This window comes from Cetorhinus maximus, chromosome 15 (assembly GCF_964194155.1).
Source record: "Cetorhinus maximus chromosome 15, sCetMax3.hap1.1, whole genome shotgun sequence".
Lineage (NCBI taxonomy): Eukaryota > Metazoa > Chordata > Chondrichthyes > Lamniformes > Cetorhinidae > Cetorhinus > Cetorhinus maximus.
This window is the reverse complement of record NC_135893.1, coordinates 59,907,030-59,923,523: the sequence shown is the minus strand read 5'-3', so window position 1 is coordinate 59,923,523 and position 16,494 is coordinate 59,907,030. Positions and strand designations below refer to the sequence as shown.

The window sequence follows — 16,494 nt, the reverse complement described above, 5'->3', positions numbered from 1 at the left end:
GTGGATGCGCCATCCAGCTTTTCATTGACAGGCATTAATGGATGGAAAATTGCAAACAATAAGCTTCCCTTTGCCAGCAAGATCCCATTAGTTGAGAATTTCACCTTTACTTCTGATAAAAATATTGTGATGATCAATTGATGAATTAAGCTGCAACATCCTCATATATCTGGTAGCTTTTGGCTGATTGGTGGTGTTGTCAGAGGCCTAGGAGCAAGTAGTTGGCACCTGTGAAACTGAAGGGTGATATTAATCACAGAGGGGAGGAGAACACTACAGAATACTAGGCTGCTGGGTGATAAGGAGAAAGCTGTTAAAGAACTCCAAGGTTCAGTTGAGTTTTATGCTCTTTGTTGCTCCATTGCGCATAGATTAACATCAGATAAATATGTTTGACTTAAACTTTAACCCAACGTGAATTTATTCATTTACTTAACAACACCTTAGGTTGGAATTTGATCTTTCAGAATTATAGAAAGAGCACATTTTCTTCTGAGCCCTGTTAGGAGAGCAGCTCCCGCTGGTACTGGAAGATTACCTGCGTCTGCCTGTTCCCATGATAGCCCCTCACACACGAGTGCTGAGAAAGTGTACCTCAGTATCAATGTAATGTGCATCTAAAGGTAAACAGTTACACTTGAAAGCCAGGTAAGATGCATTAAACAGGGTCCACCCACTCAAGCTCTCTAAGATAAAACTGTCAGATTATAGATATAACTTTAAGGCACTTTTTTGATATTTGCTAACAGGAAATTATGATCATTTCATTTTTCCAATTATGAAATCTCATTTGATTCTCTTTTTTGAAAAAAATCTCATCAAAGCCTGAGATACAGAGATGAAGACGAAGAACCCTTTCGCCATGGAGAAGACAACGGACACCCCAGCCAGCACGTTGGACCCTGCCCAACTTCCAATAGCACAAACACTGGACGTGGCTGATATTGTGGTCCTGGTCATGTATTTAGTATTTGTCTTGGCAGTAGGACTCTGGGTAAGGGCTTTGTTCACTAGAAGTCAAGTACCTTGGTGTGGGGAATGGTGATGGATGGGATGATGGATAGGAGTTGTGCAATTTCTGCTACACAGTAAAATGTCTGTTGCACAACCTGACTGTAAGGACGCTGGTCCGGATGTGCCATGTTTGCACCAGAAATATGCAGAGTAGGCAGATCATGATGTCAAACACCAAAGCTGATTTTGTGCATGGCCAGCTATTTGTAGCTCGCAGGTCCTGTTAACTGCCTCTCTTACTTCCAGCTAAACAGGCGTTTTGATTCTTGGCTGTCTGTGGAAACGTGGCTTAACTACTCCTTTTGACCTCCATTACTAAGACCTCCAGTGCACATCTGAAAACTCAGGAGCCCCCTCTCTGATCAATTGCCCCATTTACAGTCCTCTGCCTTCCACCAAAGCCTTCCTGTGACTGTTCCAACAGCTCGAGTAGGAGTTCCCCTTTAAGAGGGTCAGACAGCTTTTAAGAAGTGGAAGCTCGCTGTGCGATATGCTTATGTCACATGCACTGGGCCCCTTACTGAGCATTCAGCCAGTCAGCAGTACATTTTGCACCTTAGCTATATGCTACAATGGGGTTGATGAGCAGGCAGCATGTAGTCTGTGTACTATTTGTTTCAATGGGACCAAGTAAGGGATAATCGTGCATTGTGATCCTTGTGCCCAATTGGGGCTAATGGAATTTTTTCCTCAGAGTATGAAAGCAAGGGAGTTATACTAAACCTTTAGCAAAAACTGAACTGGCGCATTGTGTTCAATTCTGGGCATCACCCATTTTAGGAAGGATATCAAGGCATTCAGAGGGTACAGAAGGGTGTTACTAGAATGGTACTAGGGATGAGGGGATTTCAGATATATGGAGAGCTGGAAAAGCTGGGATTGTTCTCATTAGAGCAAAGAAGGTTAAGGGGTGATTTGATTGAGGTTTTCAAAATCATGAGGGGTTTTGACAAAGTAAATAAGGAGAAGACAGGGTTGACAGCCAGAGAACACAGGTTTAAGTTAAAAGAAGGCAAAAGAACTAGAGCCAACATAAGGAAAATAAATTTTTTTATATCTGGAATGCACTGCGTGAAAGGGTGGTGGAATCAGATTCGATAGTAACTTTCAAAATGGAGTTGGATAATAATACAGAGTTTTGGGTAAAGAGCAGGGGAGTGAGACTTATCGGAGAGTCAGCACAGGCCTCTAGACAAGGAAAAATCTTCTGTATGAAAATGGCAGGAATGGATTGTCCTCCAACTCTCTTTCAGGATGTGGCACAACAAAGAATCCAGGTGGACCACTGCACCCACCTGGAAAGCCAGTCCTGGATCAGGGAGAAAGACGTTGATCATCATGTTGGTGTGTGACCTTACAATCGCTAGAACCAAGTTATCTTGGATTAAGAATTATGCATTGTTTCTATCAGTCTATGTACAGGACAAAGCGGAACACTGTCAAAGGCTACTTTCTAGCTGGGAAGGACATGGTATGGTGGCCGGTGAGTATTTTGGCTCGTGATCTCATTTGTTGGCTGTAGACTATAGAATTTGACATTTCCTGTTCTGAGACTCTTTCACTCTTCTCCACTAGATTGGAGCATCGCTGTTTGCCAGCAACGTGGGAAGTGGTCATTTCATTGGATTGGCTGGCACAGGAGCAGCCTCTGGGATTGCAGTCAGTGCGTATGAGTTCAATGTGAGATCCTTTAACACACTTATTTTGTTATATGAGTCAGTATAGAAAGGTTACCTATTTATAAAGGCTGTCTCCTCCCACTCCAGGTTGTTTTATGGAGTATGACTGCCCAACTGTTTGAGATTAGGAACACTGTCATAGCATGATGCAAAGCTGCCAACAGTGTAAAAGAGAGCAACTGTGTGATAGTTATCCAAAGACCTTTGTAGCAAAGTACTTCTGTACCTAATCTATTCCCATTCTCACTCCTAAACTATTACATTTTTTGTAAATTACAGGTTTATGTGACAAAGGGTCCCAAATAACTTAAAACCTCCTACAACGATGCTAGTAAAAAGAATTGGCACAGGCATGATAGGCCAAATTGCTTCCTTCTGCACGGTATAATTCTATGATTCTATGAGCAGTAGAAGAGGACATCATATACTTTTACAATCCAACCTTTTATATGCCCTTGACACACATATATTGAGCAAACACTGGGATTAGTGATACTTGTATCACAAGGAATAACAAAATCTGAATAATAAAATGATCGCCAAAATTAATATTCCAATTAGGCATGAGATTCGCTCAACCTCAGAATTGAGCCATCTGGGCAGAGGAATAGTAAATACAGTGTGAGTAAATGAAGGACCTGAGTGTGATCATCTAATATAACTCTGACCATTAACATTCTACATTTCAGGTCTAGTCTGGTGTTACATTAAATATTCAAATCATCTTTGTCTGTGTTTACCCTTATCACATGGGTCCTGTTGTTTGTCAGACATTTGCCCATTTCCTTTTTAAAGCAATTGATGAATATAACAAATTTTTGACATATGTTCAACACTATGTGGGAAAGAAATTTCTGATTTTCAGAGAGTTTACAAAATAATTATTGACCGTTCAGCCAAGAGTCCTACAGTCCAGCATTTCTGCATCAAATTCTTCCTCAACTGGTTCCAAACTTATTGAGTATAGTCATTATATTGACCTGTTCTCAATCTAGTTATTCAATATCCAATAACTTCCTTATATTGATTGTTAATGTTTCACAAAACTCAGTTTCACTCAGTACCCTGCGATAAATGCCATTCCTTCCTTGGATTTGTGTTGCTGGGCTGAGTGGGGGGTTTATAGGGGTTATTCACTCAGGTGGGGGGGCATCATTGGGGTGAAGGTTACTCTTGTCTGAAGGGGTAAGACCATAACACTCAGAATCTTCTTGCTCCAGCTCTACTGTAGTAATTTCTCTACTTTTCCTTTTCTAGGGAATGTTTATTCTGATCTTGCTGGCATGGTTTTTTCTTCCCATCTACATTGCAGCCGAGGTAAATTTTTTCAACCACAAACTGTTCACTTCATTCACTGGAAAATTTCCTATTCCCACATTTATTGATCCCTGTTGGGCTCCTCCTGGCAGAAAGGGAGTGAGTTAACCAGGTGTTACAATCCTCCTGATTTAGGAGATTTTATTTGAGTGAGAAACCTTCTGTTGACATCTTGCTCTGTTTACTAGGGATCAGTCCAATTAGCACGGAATGTGTATGCAGTCGCCAGGAGGTTAGGCAGGAAATCCCTTTTGTGGGAATTTCCTCCCAATTGGCACAGGAGGTAATCTACTGCCAGGCTAAGGCAGGTCTGAAATGTGTAGGAGCATAGGAATTGCTGGACAAGAAAAGGCCAAGGACCAATTAATTTGCCTTCCACCATCCAATTAATGTCAATAAAGAACTTGAATTGTTATAGGGCATTTCACAATTTCAGGACCTCCCAAAGACTTTACAGCTAACTTAGTACTTTTTTGAAGTACTGTCACTGTTGTAGGACAAGCAACAGCCAATTTGTGCATAGCAGAGTCCAACAAACAACAATGAACAAATATTTTTTAAATGATGTTGGTTGAGGGATAAATATTGGCCAGGCCATCAGGAAGAATTCTCTTGCACATCTTTGAAATACTGCTATGGCAACTTTTACATTCACCTGCGAGGGATGACAAGGTCTTGGTTTAACGGCTCATTTGAATGACATGGGCTGGAACGTAGAGGCAAGGGGCGGGGGGGTGGGGCATAAAATGGTGAGAGAAAGCAGGATTAGCATGCCTTTCATCTTCCCACTACCATGCCATCTTGCCAGCAGTGGAGAAGGTGGTGGAGCAGCCTCCCTCCCAGAGGGCAATTGAATCACTTAAGTGGCCAATTAAGGACCTCTTTCTGCTGCCACTGGCATTTTAACAATGGTGGGGCTCCTCAGTCACATGAGGAAACTGCCAGGTATACCCTGGCGGCCTTCCAGTCACTTTGCGGGTCCCCTCCTATTTGGGCACTCTTTGGCCCATGGAGGGGACCCCAACAGCAATAGCCACCCCCTACGGCAATGGTGCCACCTGCCCTCACCCTATTCCCCCCCACCCCATCAGCGGAGCTTGCCTGACTGGCCCCAGTGTCCCCAAATCCCTTTTACCTGATTGTGAGGGCACAGTCCGTCCATTGCATCCTTTTCTTCCAGCTGCAGCCCCAGCAGTGGCCACTGCCCTTGATTAGGTGTCAAGCACCCACACGTGCTGTCAGCTAGAGTACTGTGTGCAGTTCTGGGCTATCCATAAGAGGGACAACCACCCCAATGGCTGCTGCTGACAAATGCAGCCCTGGGTCCCACAGACTAGGGTCACCCCCTGCTTTTGGGCCCATCGGTGGGATCCCTACCACAATGATTAAATCTAGCCCAGCATCTGACAGTGTAGCCCTCCTTAGTGTTGCACTGGACAGTCAGCCTACTATTGTGCTCAAGCCCCTAGAGTGGGGCTTGAATCCACGCCTTCAGACTCCAAGCCAGAGTGCTACCCATGAGCTGTAACTGATGCAATATCTAATTACTCCTTATCAAGGCTGTCCTGGTGGCTTCCTGTTACTCTCATGTATGGTCCATTTCAATTTTCCCATCCTCTGGTTGGGCCTGTGACTCATTTTTGCTGCACCAATCCCTCGTTTTCGAAATGTTCGAAAAAAATTACAAAAAGCCTAATTTTATTCTGATTTCCATATAATTTTCTCCATTCTTTCAGTGTTACATATGGATGAACATATTCTCTCTCTGCAGGTCACCACTATGCCCGAATATTTACTAAAACGATTTGGAGGCCAAAGAATTCGGCTCTTTATTGCAACTCTTTATTTGTTCATCTACATATTCACAAAGATATCAGTAAGTATGCAATTTTGAAAAGACCAACTTGAAGACTGTGTAAGAACACTTCCAAGAGAGGAAAGCAGAATATTGCTAAATCTAGAGGTCATACATGTATGATTAGCAAGCACAAACTGAATGAATGTAACTCAAAATGATTAGGAGTGAAATGAGGAGGGAAAACTGCACGTATTCCTCTTGGAGTTTCCAACATTGAGAAACAGATTAAAGGAGCGAAGAGAAATGTGTAAATGAGTGAAACAAAATTGAACAGTGTCGCTTGCATATTAAAGGTATAGTGATAGGATGGGTGCATGAGATTAGAACTACCACATGTGTGAAGAATAAGCACTATGTGGCAACCCTTGTATATAAGGATTAAAGATGGTGGCATGGTGGTAATGTTACTTGATTATGGCAGTTGGTGGACTTTAAATTCAATTAATTAATAAATCTGGAATTAAGCTAGCCCCAGTAATGGTGCCCATGAAACTATTGTTGATTGTCGTGAAACAACCATCTGGTTCACTAAGGCCCTTTAGAGAAAGAAATCTACCGTCCTTACCTGCATGTGACTCCAGACACACAGCAACATGATTGACTCTTAACTGCCCTTTGAAATGGCCTAGCAAACTACTCAGTTGTAACAGCCTGTTACAAAGTTAAAAAATGAATGAAACTGTGTGGACCACCTTGCATCGGCCTAGGCATTGGAAACGACAATGGCACCCTGAGTCCTGTTGATCCTGCAAAGTCCTGCTTACTAATAGTTGGGGGCTTGTGCCAAGATTTGCAAAGCTGTCTCACAGACTAGTCAAGCAACAGCCTGACATAGTCAGACTCACGGAATCATACCTTACAATGTCCCAGACGCCACCGTCAAAAATCCCTGCGTATGACCTCTCCCACTGGCAGGGCAGTCCTACCAGAGATGGTGGCACAGTAGCATAAAGTCGGGAGGGAGTTGCCCTGGGAGACATCAACATTGATTCTGAACCCCATGAAGTCAAATAGGGCGCAAGGAAGCCTCCTACTGGTTACCATCTACCACCCCCCTCAGCTGTTAAATCAGCATTCCTCTATGTTGAACACCAACTGAAAGAAACACCGTGATTAGCAAGAACACAGAATGTACTCTGGGTGGGGGACTTGTCCATCACCAAGAGTGGCTCGGTAGTATCACTACTGACTGAGCTCGCTGAGTCCTGAAGAACATAGATGGTAGACTGGGTCTGAGGTAGGTAATGAGGGACCCAAGAGGGAAAAACTTTCTTGACCTCGTCCTCACCAATCTACCTGTCACAGATGCACCTGTCCATGACAGTATTGGTAGGAGTGACCACCACACAGTCCTTGAGGAGACGAAAGCCCATCTTCACATTGAGGATACTCTCCGTCATGTTGTGTGACATTATCACCGTGCTGAATGGAATAGATTTAGAACAGATCTAGCAACTCAAAACTGGCATCCATGAGATACTGTGGGCCGTCAGCAGCAGCAGAATTGTAGTCAACCACAATCTGTAACCTCATGGCCCGGCATATCCCTCACTCTACTATTACCACCAAGCCAGAGGTTCAACCCTGATTCAATGAAGAATGCAGGAAAGCTTTCAAGAGCAGCACCAGGCATACTTAAAAATGAGGTGTCAACCTGGTGAAGCTACAACACAGGATACTTGCATGTCAAACAGCTGAAGCAGCATGCGGTAGATAGAGCTAAAAGATCCCACAAGCAACGGATCAGATCAAAGCTCTGAGGTGCTTCATATCCAGTCATGAGTGGTGGTGGACAATTAAAGAGCTAACTGGAGGAGGATGCTCCACAAGTATCCCCACCTTCAAAGATGGGGGTGCCCAGCACAGCAGTGCGAAAGATGAGGCTAAAGCATTTGCAACCATCTTCAGCCAGAAGTGCCAAATGGGTAATCCATCTCGGCCTCCTCCTGAGGTCCCCAGCATCACAAATGCCAGTCTTCAGCCAATTTGGTTCACTCCACATGATATTAAGAAATGGCTGAAGGGAATAGGCCCTCACAACATTCCAGCAGTAATACTGAAGATTTGTGCTCCAGAGCTAGCTGCAGCCCAGCCAAGCTGGTCCAGCACAGCTACAACATTGGCATTTGCATCTATCCGACATTGTGGAAAATTGCCCACGTATGTCCTGTCCACAAATAGCAGGACAAATCCAATCTGGCCAATTACAGTGCCATCAATCTACTCTTGATTGACAACAAGGTGATGGACGGTGTCATTGACAGTGCTATCAAGTAGTACTTACACAGCAATAACTTGTTCGCTGATGCTCAGTTTGGGTTCCGCCAGGGCCACTCGGCTCCTGACTTCATTACAGCCTTGGTCCAAACACGGACAAAAGAGCTGAACCCAAGAGGTGAGGTGAGAGTGACTACCCTTAACATCAAGGCAGCATTGGACTAAGTGTGGCATCAAGGAACCCTAGCAAACCTGAAGTCAATGGGAATCAAGGGGAATGCTCTAACATAGTCATACCAAGCACAAAAGAAAGATGACTGTGGTTGTTGTAGGCCAATCATCTCAATCCAAAGATATTGCTGCAGCAATTCCTCAGGGTAGTGACGTAGCCCAACCATCTTTAGCTGCTTAATCAATGACCTTCCCCGCATCATTAGGTCAAAAGTGGGGATCTTTGCTGATGATTGCACGGTGTTCAGTACCATTTGCTTCAGATACTGAAGCAGACCATGTCCATATCTAGCAAGACATACATTCAGGCTGGGGATGAAAAGTGGCAAGTAACATGTGCACTACACAAATACCAGGCAAAGACCATCTCCAACAAGAGAATCTAACCATCTCCCCTGGACATTCAACAGTATTACCATTGCTGAATCCCCCACTATCAACATCCTGGGGGCTACCATCGACCAGAAACTGAACTGGACCAGTCATATAAATACTGTGGCTACAAGAGCAGGTCAGAGGCTGGGAATTCTGTGGCAAGCAACTTACCACCATCTACATGGCGCCAGTCAGGAATGTGATGAAATACTCTCTACTTCCCTGGATGAGTGCGGCTTCAACAACACTCAAGATGCTTGAGGACAAAATTTCTTTTTCCAACTATCCAGGAAAAAGCAAACCGTTTGATTGGCACCCTATCCACTACCTTAAACATGCACTTCCTCCACCACTGACAAACAGTGGCAGCAGTGTGTACCATATACAAGATGCACTGCAGCAACTTGCTAAAGTTCCTTCGACAGCGCCTTCCAAACCTGCGACCTCTATCACCTAGAAGGACAAGGGCAGCAGATGCATGGGAACACCATCACCTACAAGTTCCCCTCCAATCCACACACCATCCTGATTTGGAACTGTATCACCATTCCATCGCTGTTACTGGGTCAAAATCCTGGAACTACCTTCCTAACAGCACTGTGGGTGTACCTACATCACATGGACTGCAGTGATTCAAGAAGGCAGCTCACCACCACCTTTTCAAGGGCAATTAGGAATGGGCAATAAATGCTGACCTAGCCAACGACATCTACATCCCATGAACAAATAAAAAAAACCCTCTGCCTGCACCCAGCAGCCTAAGTAACTGAGTTGGTGGGATTTGAACTCAGCTGTGGGGTTCGGTGGTGATATATTGCTGAGTAACGTATCTTGTGGTAATGTATTGTGCATAGGTTGATATCTATGCTGGAGCTGTCTTCATTCAACAAGCTCTTCGCTGGGACTTGTACATCGCAGTGATTGGATTATTGGCGATCACCACTCTCTACACTGTTGGAGGTAGGTTTAGAAAACTGAACATTCTTCCCATGTGAAGGGTAATTACATTCAGCCATAACATCTCTCACAGATTCTGCATCAGAAATTCTCATCTCCCTCCTGCTTCTAGTTGAGCCTACATCATTAGCAATGCATCCATTCTTTTTTGTTGTGAAAAAAAAGGGTAATGTTTGTCCCAACTGACTACAACTTAGTTTTGTTTTATCTTATGTGATAGGTGGGCTGGCGGCTGTAATATATACCGATGCACTTCAGACAGTGATCATGCTGACTGGAGCTCTAATTCTCATGGGATATGGTAAGTGCACTTGAGTTCAGTTTTACCAATGTTAAAACTTGCACCGATTATGAATCAAAACTAACTCTCACTTTGCTGTTGGACACGCACAAAGAGGGTTGATACTGTAGTATAAGGCTCTGGCGCATATAGGGTTAACGCGGGACTGAGTACAGTACTGCCCACAAGAGGGGGGGTCAGTCTAGTGTTGGACAGAGCCATATGCACAAGCAAGCATCGAGAAGCTCCTAGCTTGAACCCTTTACTGTATATGTACATAGTCCTTGTAGTTGATATATATATATATAGTTAACCTACTTTAAACTACGAAGACTTCATTAAGACCTACCGGATAGTATCCGACACCCCATAACATTTAGCAGTGAATGGAAAAACACAAAACCTCGCAAAAAATGCAGAGGAAAACTAAAATCCTACACGACTAAAGAAAAATTCAAAGAAGCATTGTGACCTGAAGAAAAACTCGAGAAGCAGACACACAGAGGAAAACCACCAGGGAAAAGCTCCAAAGAAAGGCTTGGAAGCTGAAGGTAGAAATTTCAAATACCTCACTGAGGCAGAAGACTCCATAGGATCCCTTGGAAGTCCATAAGAACAGAAGAACATAAGAAATAGGAGCAGGAGAAGGCCATTCATCCCCTCAAGCCTGCCCCTCCATTCAATAAGATCATGGCTGATCTGCCCCAGGCCTCAACTCCTCTTTCATGCCAGCTCCTCATAGCCCTCAACTCCCCGATATTTCAAAAATCTATCTACTTCCTCTTTAAATACTTTCAGTGATCTAGCCTTCACAACTCTCTGGGGTAGAGAATCCCAGGCATTCACTACCCTCTGAGAGAAGAAATTCTTTCGCATCTCAATTTAAAATAAGTGTCCCCTTACTCTGTAACTATGTCCCCTAGATCAAGATTTCCCCACTAGTGGAAACATGTTCTCAACATCTAACCTGTCAAGCCCCCTCAGAATCTTTACATTTCAATAAGATCACCCCTCATTCTTCTAAACTTTAATGAATAAAAATTCTAGCCATTCTTGATGAGTCAGCCCCTTCATCCCCAGAATCAGCCTAGCAAATCTCTTTTGAACTGCCTCCAATGCCAGTGTATCTTTTCTTAAATACAGGGACCAAAACTTTACACAGTACTCCAGGTGTGGCCTCACCAACACCCTGTAAAGTTGTAACAAGACTTCCCTATTTTTAAACTTCAACAACCTAGCAATATAGGCCAAAATTCCATTTGCCTTCTTAATTACTTGCTGAACCTGCAAAACATTTTGTGTTTCATGCACAAGAACACCCAGATCTCTCTGTGCTGCACTTTTCTGGAATCTCTCTCCATTTAAATAATAGTCTGCCTTTTGATTCTTCCTACCAAAGTGCATCACCTCACACCTTCTTACATTATACTCCATCTGCCAAGTTTTTGCCCAGTCGCTTAACCTATCTATATCCCCTTGCAGATTCCTTATGTCCTCATCACAACATGCTCTCCCACCTATTTGTGTATCATCAGCAAATTTGGATATGTTACACTCTGCCCCTCCTCCAAGTCATTAATATAGATAGTAAATAATTGAGTACCTAGGACTGATCCTTGTGGCATTCCACAAGTTACGTCTTTCCAACCTGAAAAAGACCCATTAATCCCAACTCTCTGTCTTCTGTGTGTTAACCAATCCTCAATCCATGCTAATACATTACCCCCAATCCTGTGAGCTCCTATCTTGTGCAGTAACCTTTTATGTGGCACCTAATTGGATGCCTTCTGGAAATCCAAATACACTACATCTACCGGTTCACATTTATCCCCTATTTGTTATATCCCCAAAGAACTCTAGCAAATTTGTCAAACATGATTTCCCTTTCACAAAACCATATTGACTCTGTTTGATTGTGTTAAGCTTTTCCAAATGTCCTGCTATTTCTTCCTTAATAATGGACTCTGGCTGACTGGCCTATAATTTCCTCCTTTTTGTCTCCATCCCTTCTTGAACAGGGGCATAACATTAACGGTTTTCTAATCCACTGGGACCCTCCTAGAATCCAGTGAGTTCTGGAAAATTTCGACCACTGCCTCCACTATCTCTGCTGCCACTTCCTTTAAAATCCTTGGATGCAGGCCTTCAGGTCCTGGCGACTTGTCTGCCTTTAGTCCCATTAGTTTGTCAAATACTTTGTCCCTTGTGATGGAGACCGTTACAAGATCTTTCCTCCCATTAGCTCCTTGCTTATCTGATATATTTGGGGTGTTTATAGTGTCCTCCACCGTGAAGACTGATGCAAAATGTTGGTTTAAATTTTCCCCGTTCCCCATTATCAATTCTCCAGTCGCATCCTCCAAGGGTCCCACGCTCACTTTAGCAACACCCTTTTTATATACCCATGGAAGCTTTTGCTGTTTGTTTTTATATTTCTCGCCAATTTACTTTCATAATCACTTTTCTCCCTCTTTATTAGCTTTTTAGTCATCTGCTGCTGGTTCCTAAAAAATTCCCAATCCTCTGGCCTACCACTAGTTTTTGCACTTTATATGCCTTAGTTTTTGATTGGATACTCTTCTTGATTACATTTGTTAACCATGGGTGGTTCATCCTTCTCATCGAATGCTTCTTTTTGACCGGGATAAATTTTTGCTGAGCGTTATGAAATATCTGCTTAAATGTCTGCCACTGCTCATCTACTGACCTTCCCCTTAGTCTATTTCCTAGCCCGCTTTAGACAACTCTTTCTTCATACCTCTGTAATTGCCCTTATTTAAGTTGAGGACACTGGTTTGAGACCTGAGTTGCTCAACCTCAAACTGAATTTGAAATTCTACCATGTTGTGATTGCTACCCCCTAGGGGAATTTTAACCATGATATCTCATATTAATCCCACCTCATTACACAATACTAGATCTAAAATAGCCTGTTCCTGGGTAGTTTCTGCAACATATTGCTCTAAAAAATAATCACTGATGATCTCTGCAAATTCGTCTTCCATGTTACCCCGGCCAATCTGATTTGTCCAGTCAATATGCAGATTAAAATCACCCATGACAATTGTACCGCCCTTCTTACATGCCTCCATTATTTCCTGATTTATACTTTATCCTACAGTGAGGCAACTTTTTGGGGGCTTATAGACGACTCACACCCGTGACTTCTTCCCCTTGCTATTCCTTATTTCTACCCAAACTGATTCCACATCACGATCTATTACACCTAAATCACTGCTCACCACTGCACTGATGCCTTCCTTTATTAACAAAGCTACCCCACCTTATTTTCCTTTTTGCCTATTTTTCTGGAATGTTGAATACCCTTGAATATTGAGTTCCCAGTCTTGGTCACCCTGCAACCACAGTGCTGTGGTCAATTTGCTCATCCTCCCTGCAGTCTGTGTCCTCGTCCACACCAGGAGCAAGAACCTTGTATCCGTTGGACAAGGGTACTGGCTGAGGCACCTCCAAAACTAAATTCTGGATCCCAATACCTGCCTCACTCGCAGTCACACCCTCCTGTCCCTGACCATGGTGTCCAGGTAATTCTCTCCCTCCCTGATGTGTCGGTTCGGACTCCAGTTCATCAACTCTGAGCCGAAGTTCCTCGAGCGGCCAACACTTGCTGCAGATGTGGTCACCATGGACCTCACGGGCATCCACCAGCCTCCACACATACTACAGCTGCAACACATCGCCTGCCCAGCCATCTCTATTCTATTTAATTAATTAATTTGGGTGTTAAATATTTTTAAAGTGAATTTCTTAACTGTGCTCTTCAGCTGTAATAACGTCTCCACTTGGCCAATCAAAAGAGACACAGAAGAGATGCCCACCAATCACCCACTTGTTTTCCTTTGATGTCACACTTCAGCTCTGACAGGTAGAAACAGGGCCTCCTCTCGCATTCTCCTCTAGTTGCTGTTGACTGCCTATCTCAGGGTCCTCCTCTTACACTCTCCTCTAGTTGCTGCTGACTGTCTATCCTAGGGTCCTCCTCTCACACTCTCCTCCAATTCAATCCACTCTAGTCCAGCTTCAATTCCCAGAGTGCAGAGTCGGCAGACCTAGGAGGGGTGAGTTAGAGCATTTAAGTTTCAGGATACAGCAAGCCCTGAGAAACTTTTAAATAGTTCAGTGGTCAGAAATTGCCATTTCAAAACTGTCCGAAAATCCAGATTCCTGCATCGGCACCTGAATATGTGACATTTGAGCTCATTCCAAGAAGGGACAAAAAAATTAATGAATTCGGATGAAGTGCGACTAAAGAATCAGCTTTAAGGACCAGCAAATGCCAGGATTCAATGCTTTTGCAACTCTTAAGTACAGCACTGAAACGGAGAAGTCTGCAGCCAGACGATCCAAGTAGTCTTGGTATAAGATTTTTTGGAGGCTGAGCGCTAGCATCATTGCAGCGTGAGCCCTCCAAAACTGCCAAGTGTGGGGTAAACCCTTTGTCTTCAAATGAATGGTAGCACCATTTTAATTTCAGCAACTTCTTAAAGCTGAATGTACACTTTAAAATGTTTTAACCATGGATCAGAAATCCAACTTACCAGATCAGTTTGGACTCATCCAAGAGTGAAACCCGACGGAAAAGTGGGTGCCCTGAAGAAGAGAATTTTTAAACTACTGGAGTACATCAGGTCTAAATAGAAAATTAGAAAAAGTCCAGATTAAAGTCCTTTTTATACTGATTTGGTGAATTTACTGATGAAATAATCCTAATGCAGTGCATTGATGAATCCCCAACCAGCTTTGATGAGATAATTAGAGCCTTTGACAAATGTTTTAATCTTCAAATTGTGGAGCATGCAGAGCTTAAAAAGAAGCACAGAAAACCCCCAGTGAAGTACCGAAAGGACAAAAGACAATACTCGAGTAAACCACATGAGTGCACCAGAAAGGCAGGCAACTTTCCAGAAGTCTCACAAATATATATTTTTGGAAATCTTAGCTCATTACCTGAACTGTAACAGCAGGTGATAGTGCGGAATAAGCAGCTGGCTATGAATGAGGGAAAGCTATCTGATGAAATCCAAAATTAACAAACACTACACGAGGAAAATGAAATAAGGTTGGAAAATGTTCATATCAGAACTGAACAGGAAGATTTGAAATTCAAGATTCAAGCTTAGCATATACCCTTGAAAACAGATGAGGCACTAAAATTGTCAATGAACCAAACTGTTCAAGATCTGAACAAACAAAATTTTGAGGTATCAGAGGTACAAGAGACTACAGAGCTGAAGTAAATGGTTGGACATTTGGAAGAAGACTTCGAAAAACATTACATTTTCAAGGAGATATATGAAGAGATGAAAATCAAGAACCTAGAATGGCAAGAAAAAGTAGAAGTTCTCACAAAAGAGCGTGAGGAGACTCAAAAACAATTAGCAGAAGCACATTACAGACTACGAGCTTGAACAACAGCACAGAGAAATTATACTCTACCAAGGGAAAACTGATCAGTGTAGGGAATCAACTTTTACCTCCGGAAGATGCATTTGATAAGGAAATCGAGAACTGATGAGAACACTGGAATGTTGCTCAGAAGAAGTAGAACACTTGAAAGAGGATTTGAAACACTTCAATGCTCGAAGATTTGTTTGCTGCCATACCTTGGTGGTTCCAAAATCATGCCCATGACCGGAAGTCAGATTCCTCTGGGCCCTTAGAGTGGTGTGTCTGTTCCTGAAGCCAAAGGTATTTTAGCCATGGATCTTTGTCTGACAAGACTGTTATACTGGTGCCAGTGTCTAATTTAAAATTTGTTAAGTGGGCTTTGACTGAAATGCCTGCATTCCAAAATGAGAAACCAATCTTTGACATCGCCTAAGAAGCATGGTTGTGTGTCTTTGGGTATTTTTCAGTCCATTGCGGAGTTTTACTTGGAGCTGGTGTACTTGGTCACCGCCTTTGCCCCTTTCCTCACGGCGTGCTTGGCCAGTTCCCCGGGCAGCAGCAGGCGCACGGCGGTCTGGATCTCCTGGGAGCTGATGGTGCTGCGCTTGTTGTAATGGGCCAGGCAGGAAGCCTCACCCACGATGTGCTCGAAAATATCATGAGCGAGTTCATGATGCTCATGGCCTTGGAGGAGATCCAGATGTCGGGGTGAACCTGCTTCATCACTTTGTAGACTCAACATTCAACATTGTGGATAACCTTTGAGCCTTCTGTGTGTTTCAGAATTTTTTGCCCTGCACAGTTTCCCGTAATGTCCAATCCTGTTTCACTGAGAGAATTGGGTTGAAGTTGCAGGACATTGATCTCGCCTAAGGGGCGCCTTGCTCCACAGCTTTGGCATGGTGGCTCTGCTGGACGGTTCGGGTATTGCTTTCCCTGGCCTGGAGTGTCCCTGTCTGATGAGCTGAACTGTGGGTTGGCCTCTAAACCACGATTTACACTCTCCCCTTAAAATGGTCCTGCACTGCTCAAGGAGTTCTGACTGTCTAACTATCTGGAATCACAGAACTTTAACAGCACAGGAGGCGGCCATTCGGCCCTTGTGTCTCTCCAATTGAGTATTATGACCTAGTGCCATTGCCCTGCCTTTTCCCCAT

General features: G+C 43.5%; 1 protein-coding gene across 1 annotated transcript in view; it reads left to right on the top strand.

Annotated features, from left to right (window-relative positions):
* The first annotated feature begins 2,467 nt into the window (after positions 1–2,467).
* LOC144691217 (sodium/myo-inositol cotransporter 2-like) overlaps positions 2,468–16,494 on the top strand; it is a 55,341-nt gene continuing 41,314 nt past the window's right edge. Inside the window, exons 1-6 of the mRNA XM_078559271.1 lie at positions 2,468–2,497; positions 2,590–2,694; positions 3,951–4,010; positions 5,782–5,886; positions 9,546–9,651; positions 9,869–9,949. Of these exons, the coding sequence (XP_078415397.1) occupies positions 2,483–2,497; positions 2,590–2,694; positions 3,951–4,010; positions 5,782–5,886; positions 9,546–9,651; positions 9,869–9,949 (472 nt within the window). The 5' untranslated portion in view covers positions 2,468–2,482. The remainder of the gene's footprint in view (positions 2,498–2,589; positions 2,695–3,950; positions 4,011–5,781; positions 5,887–9,545; positions 9,652–9,868; positions 9,950–16,494) is intronic.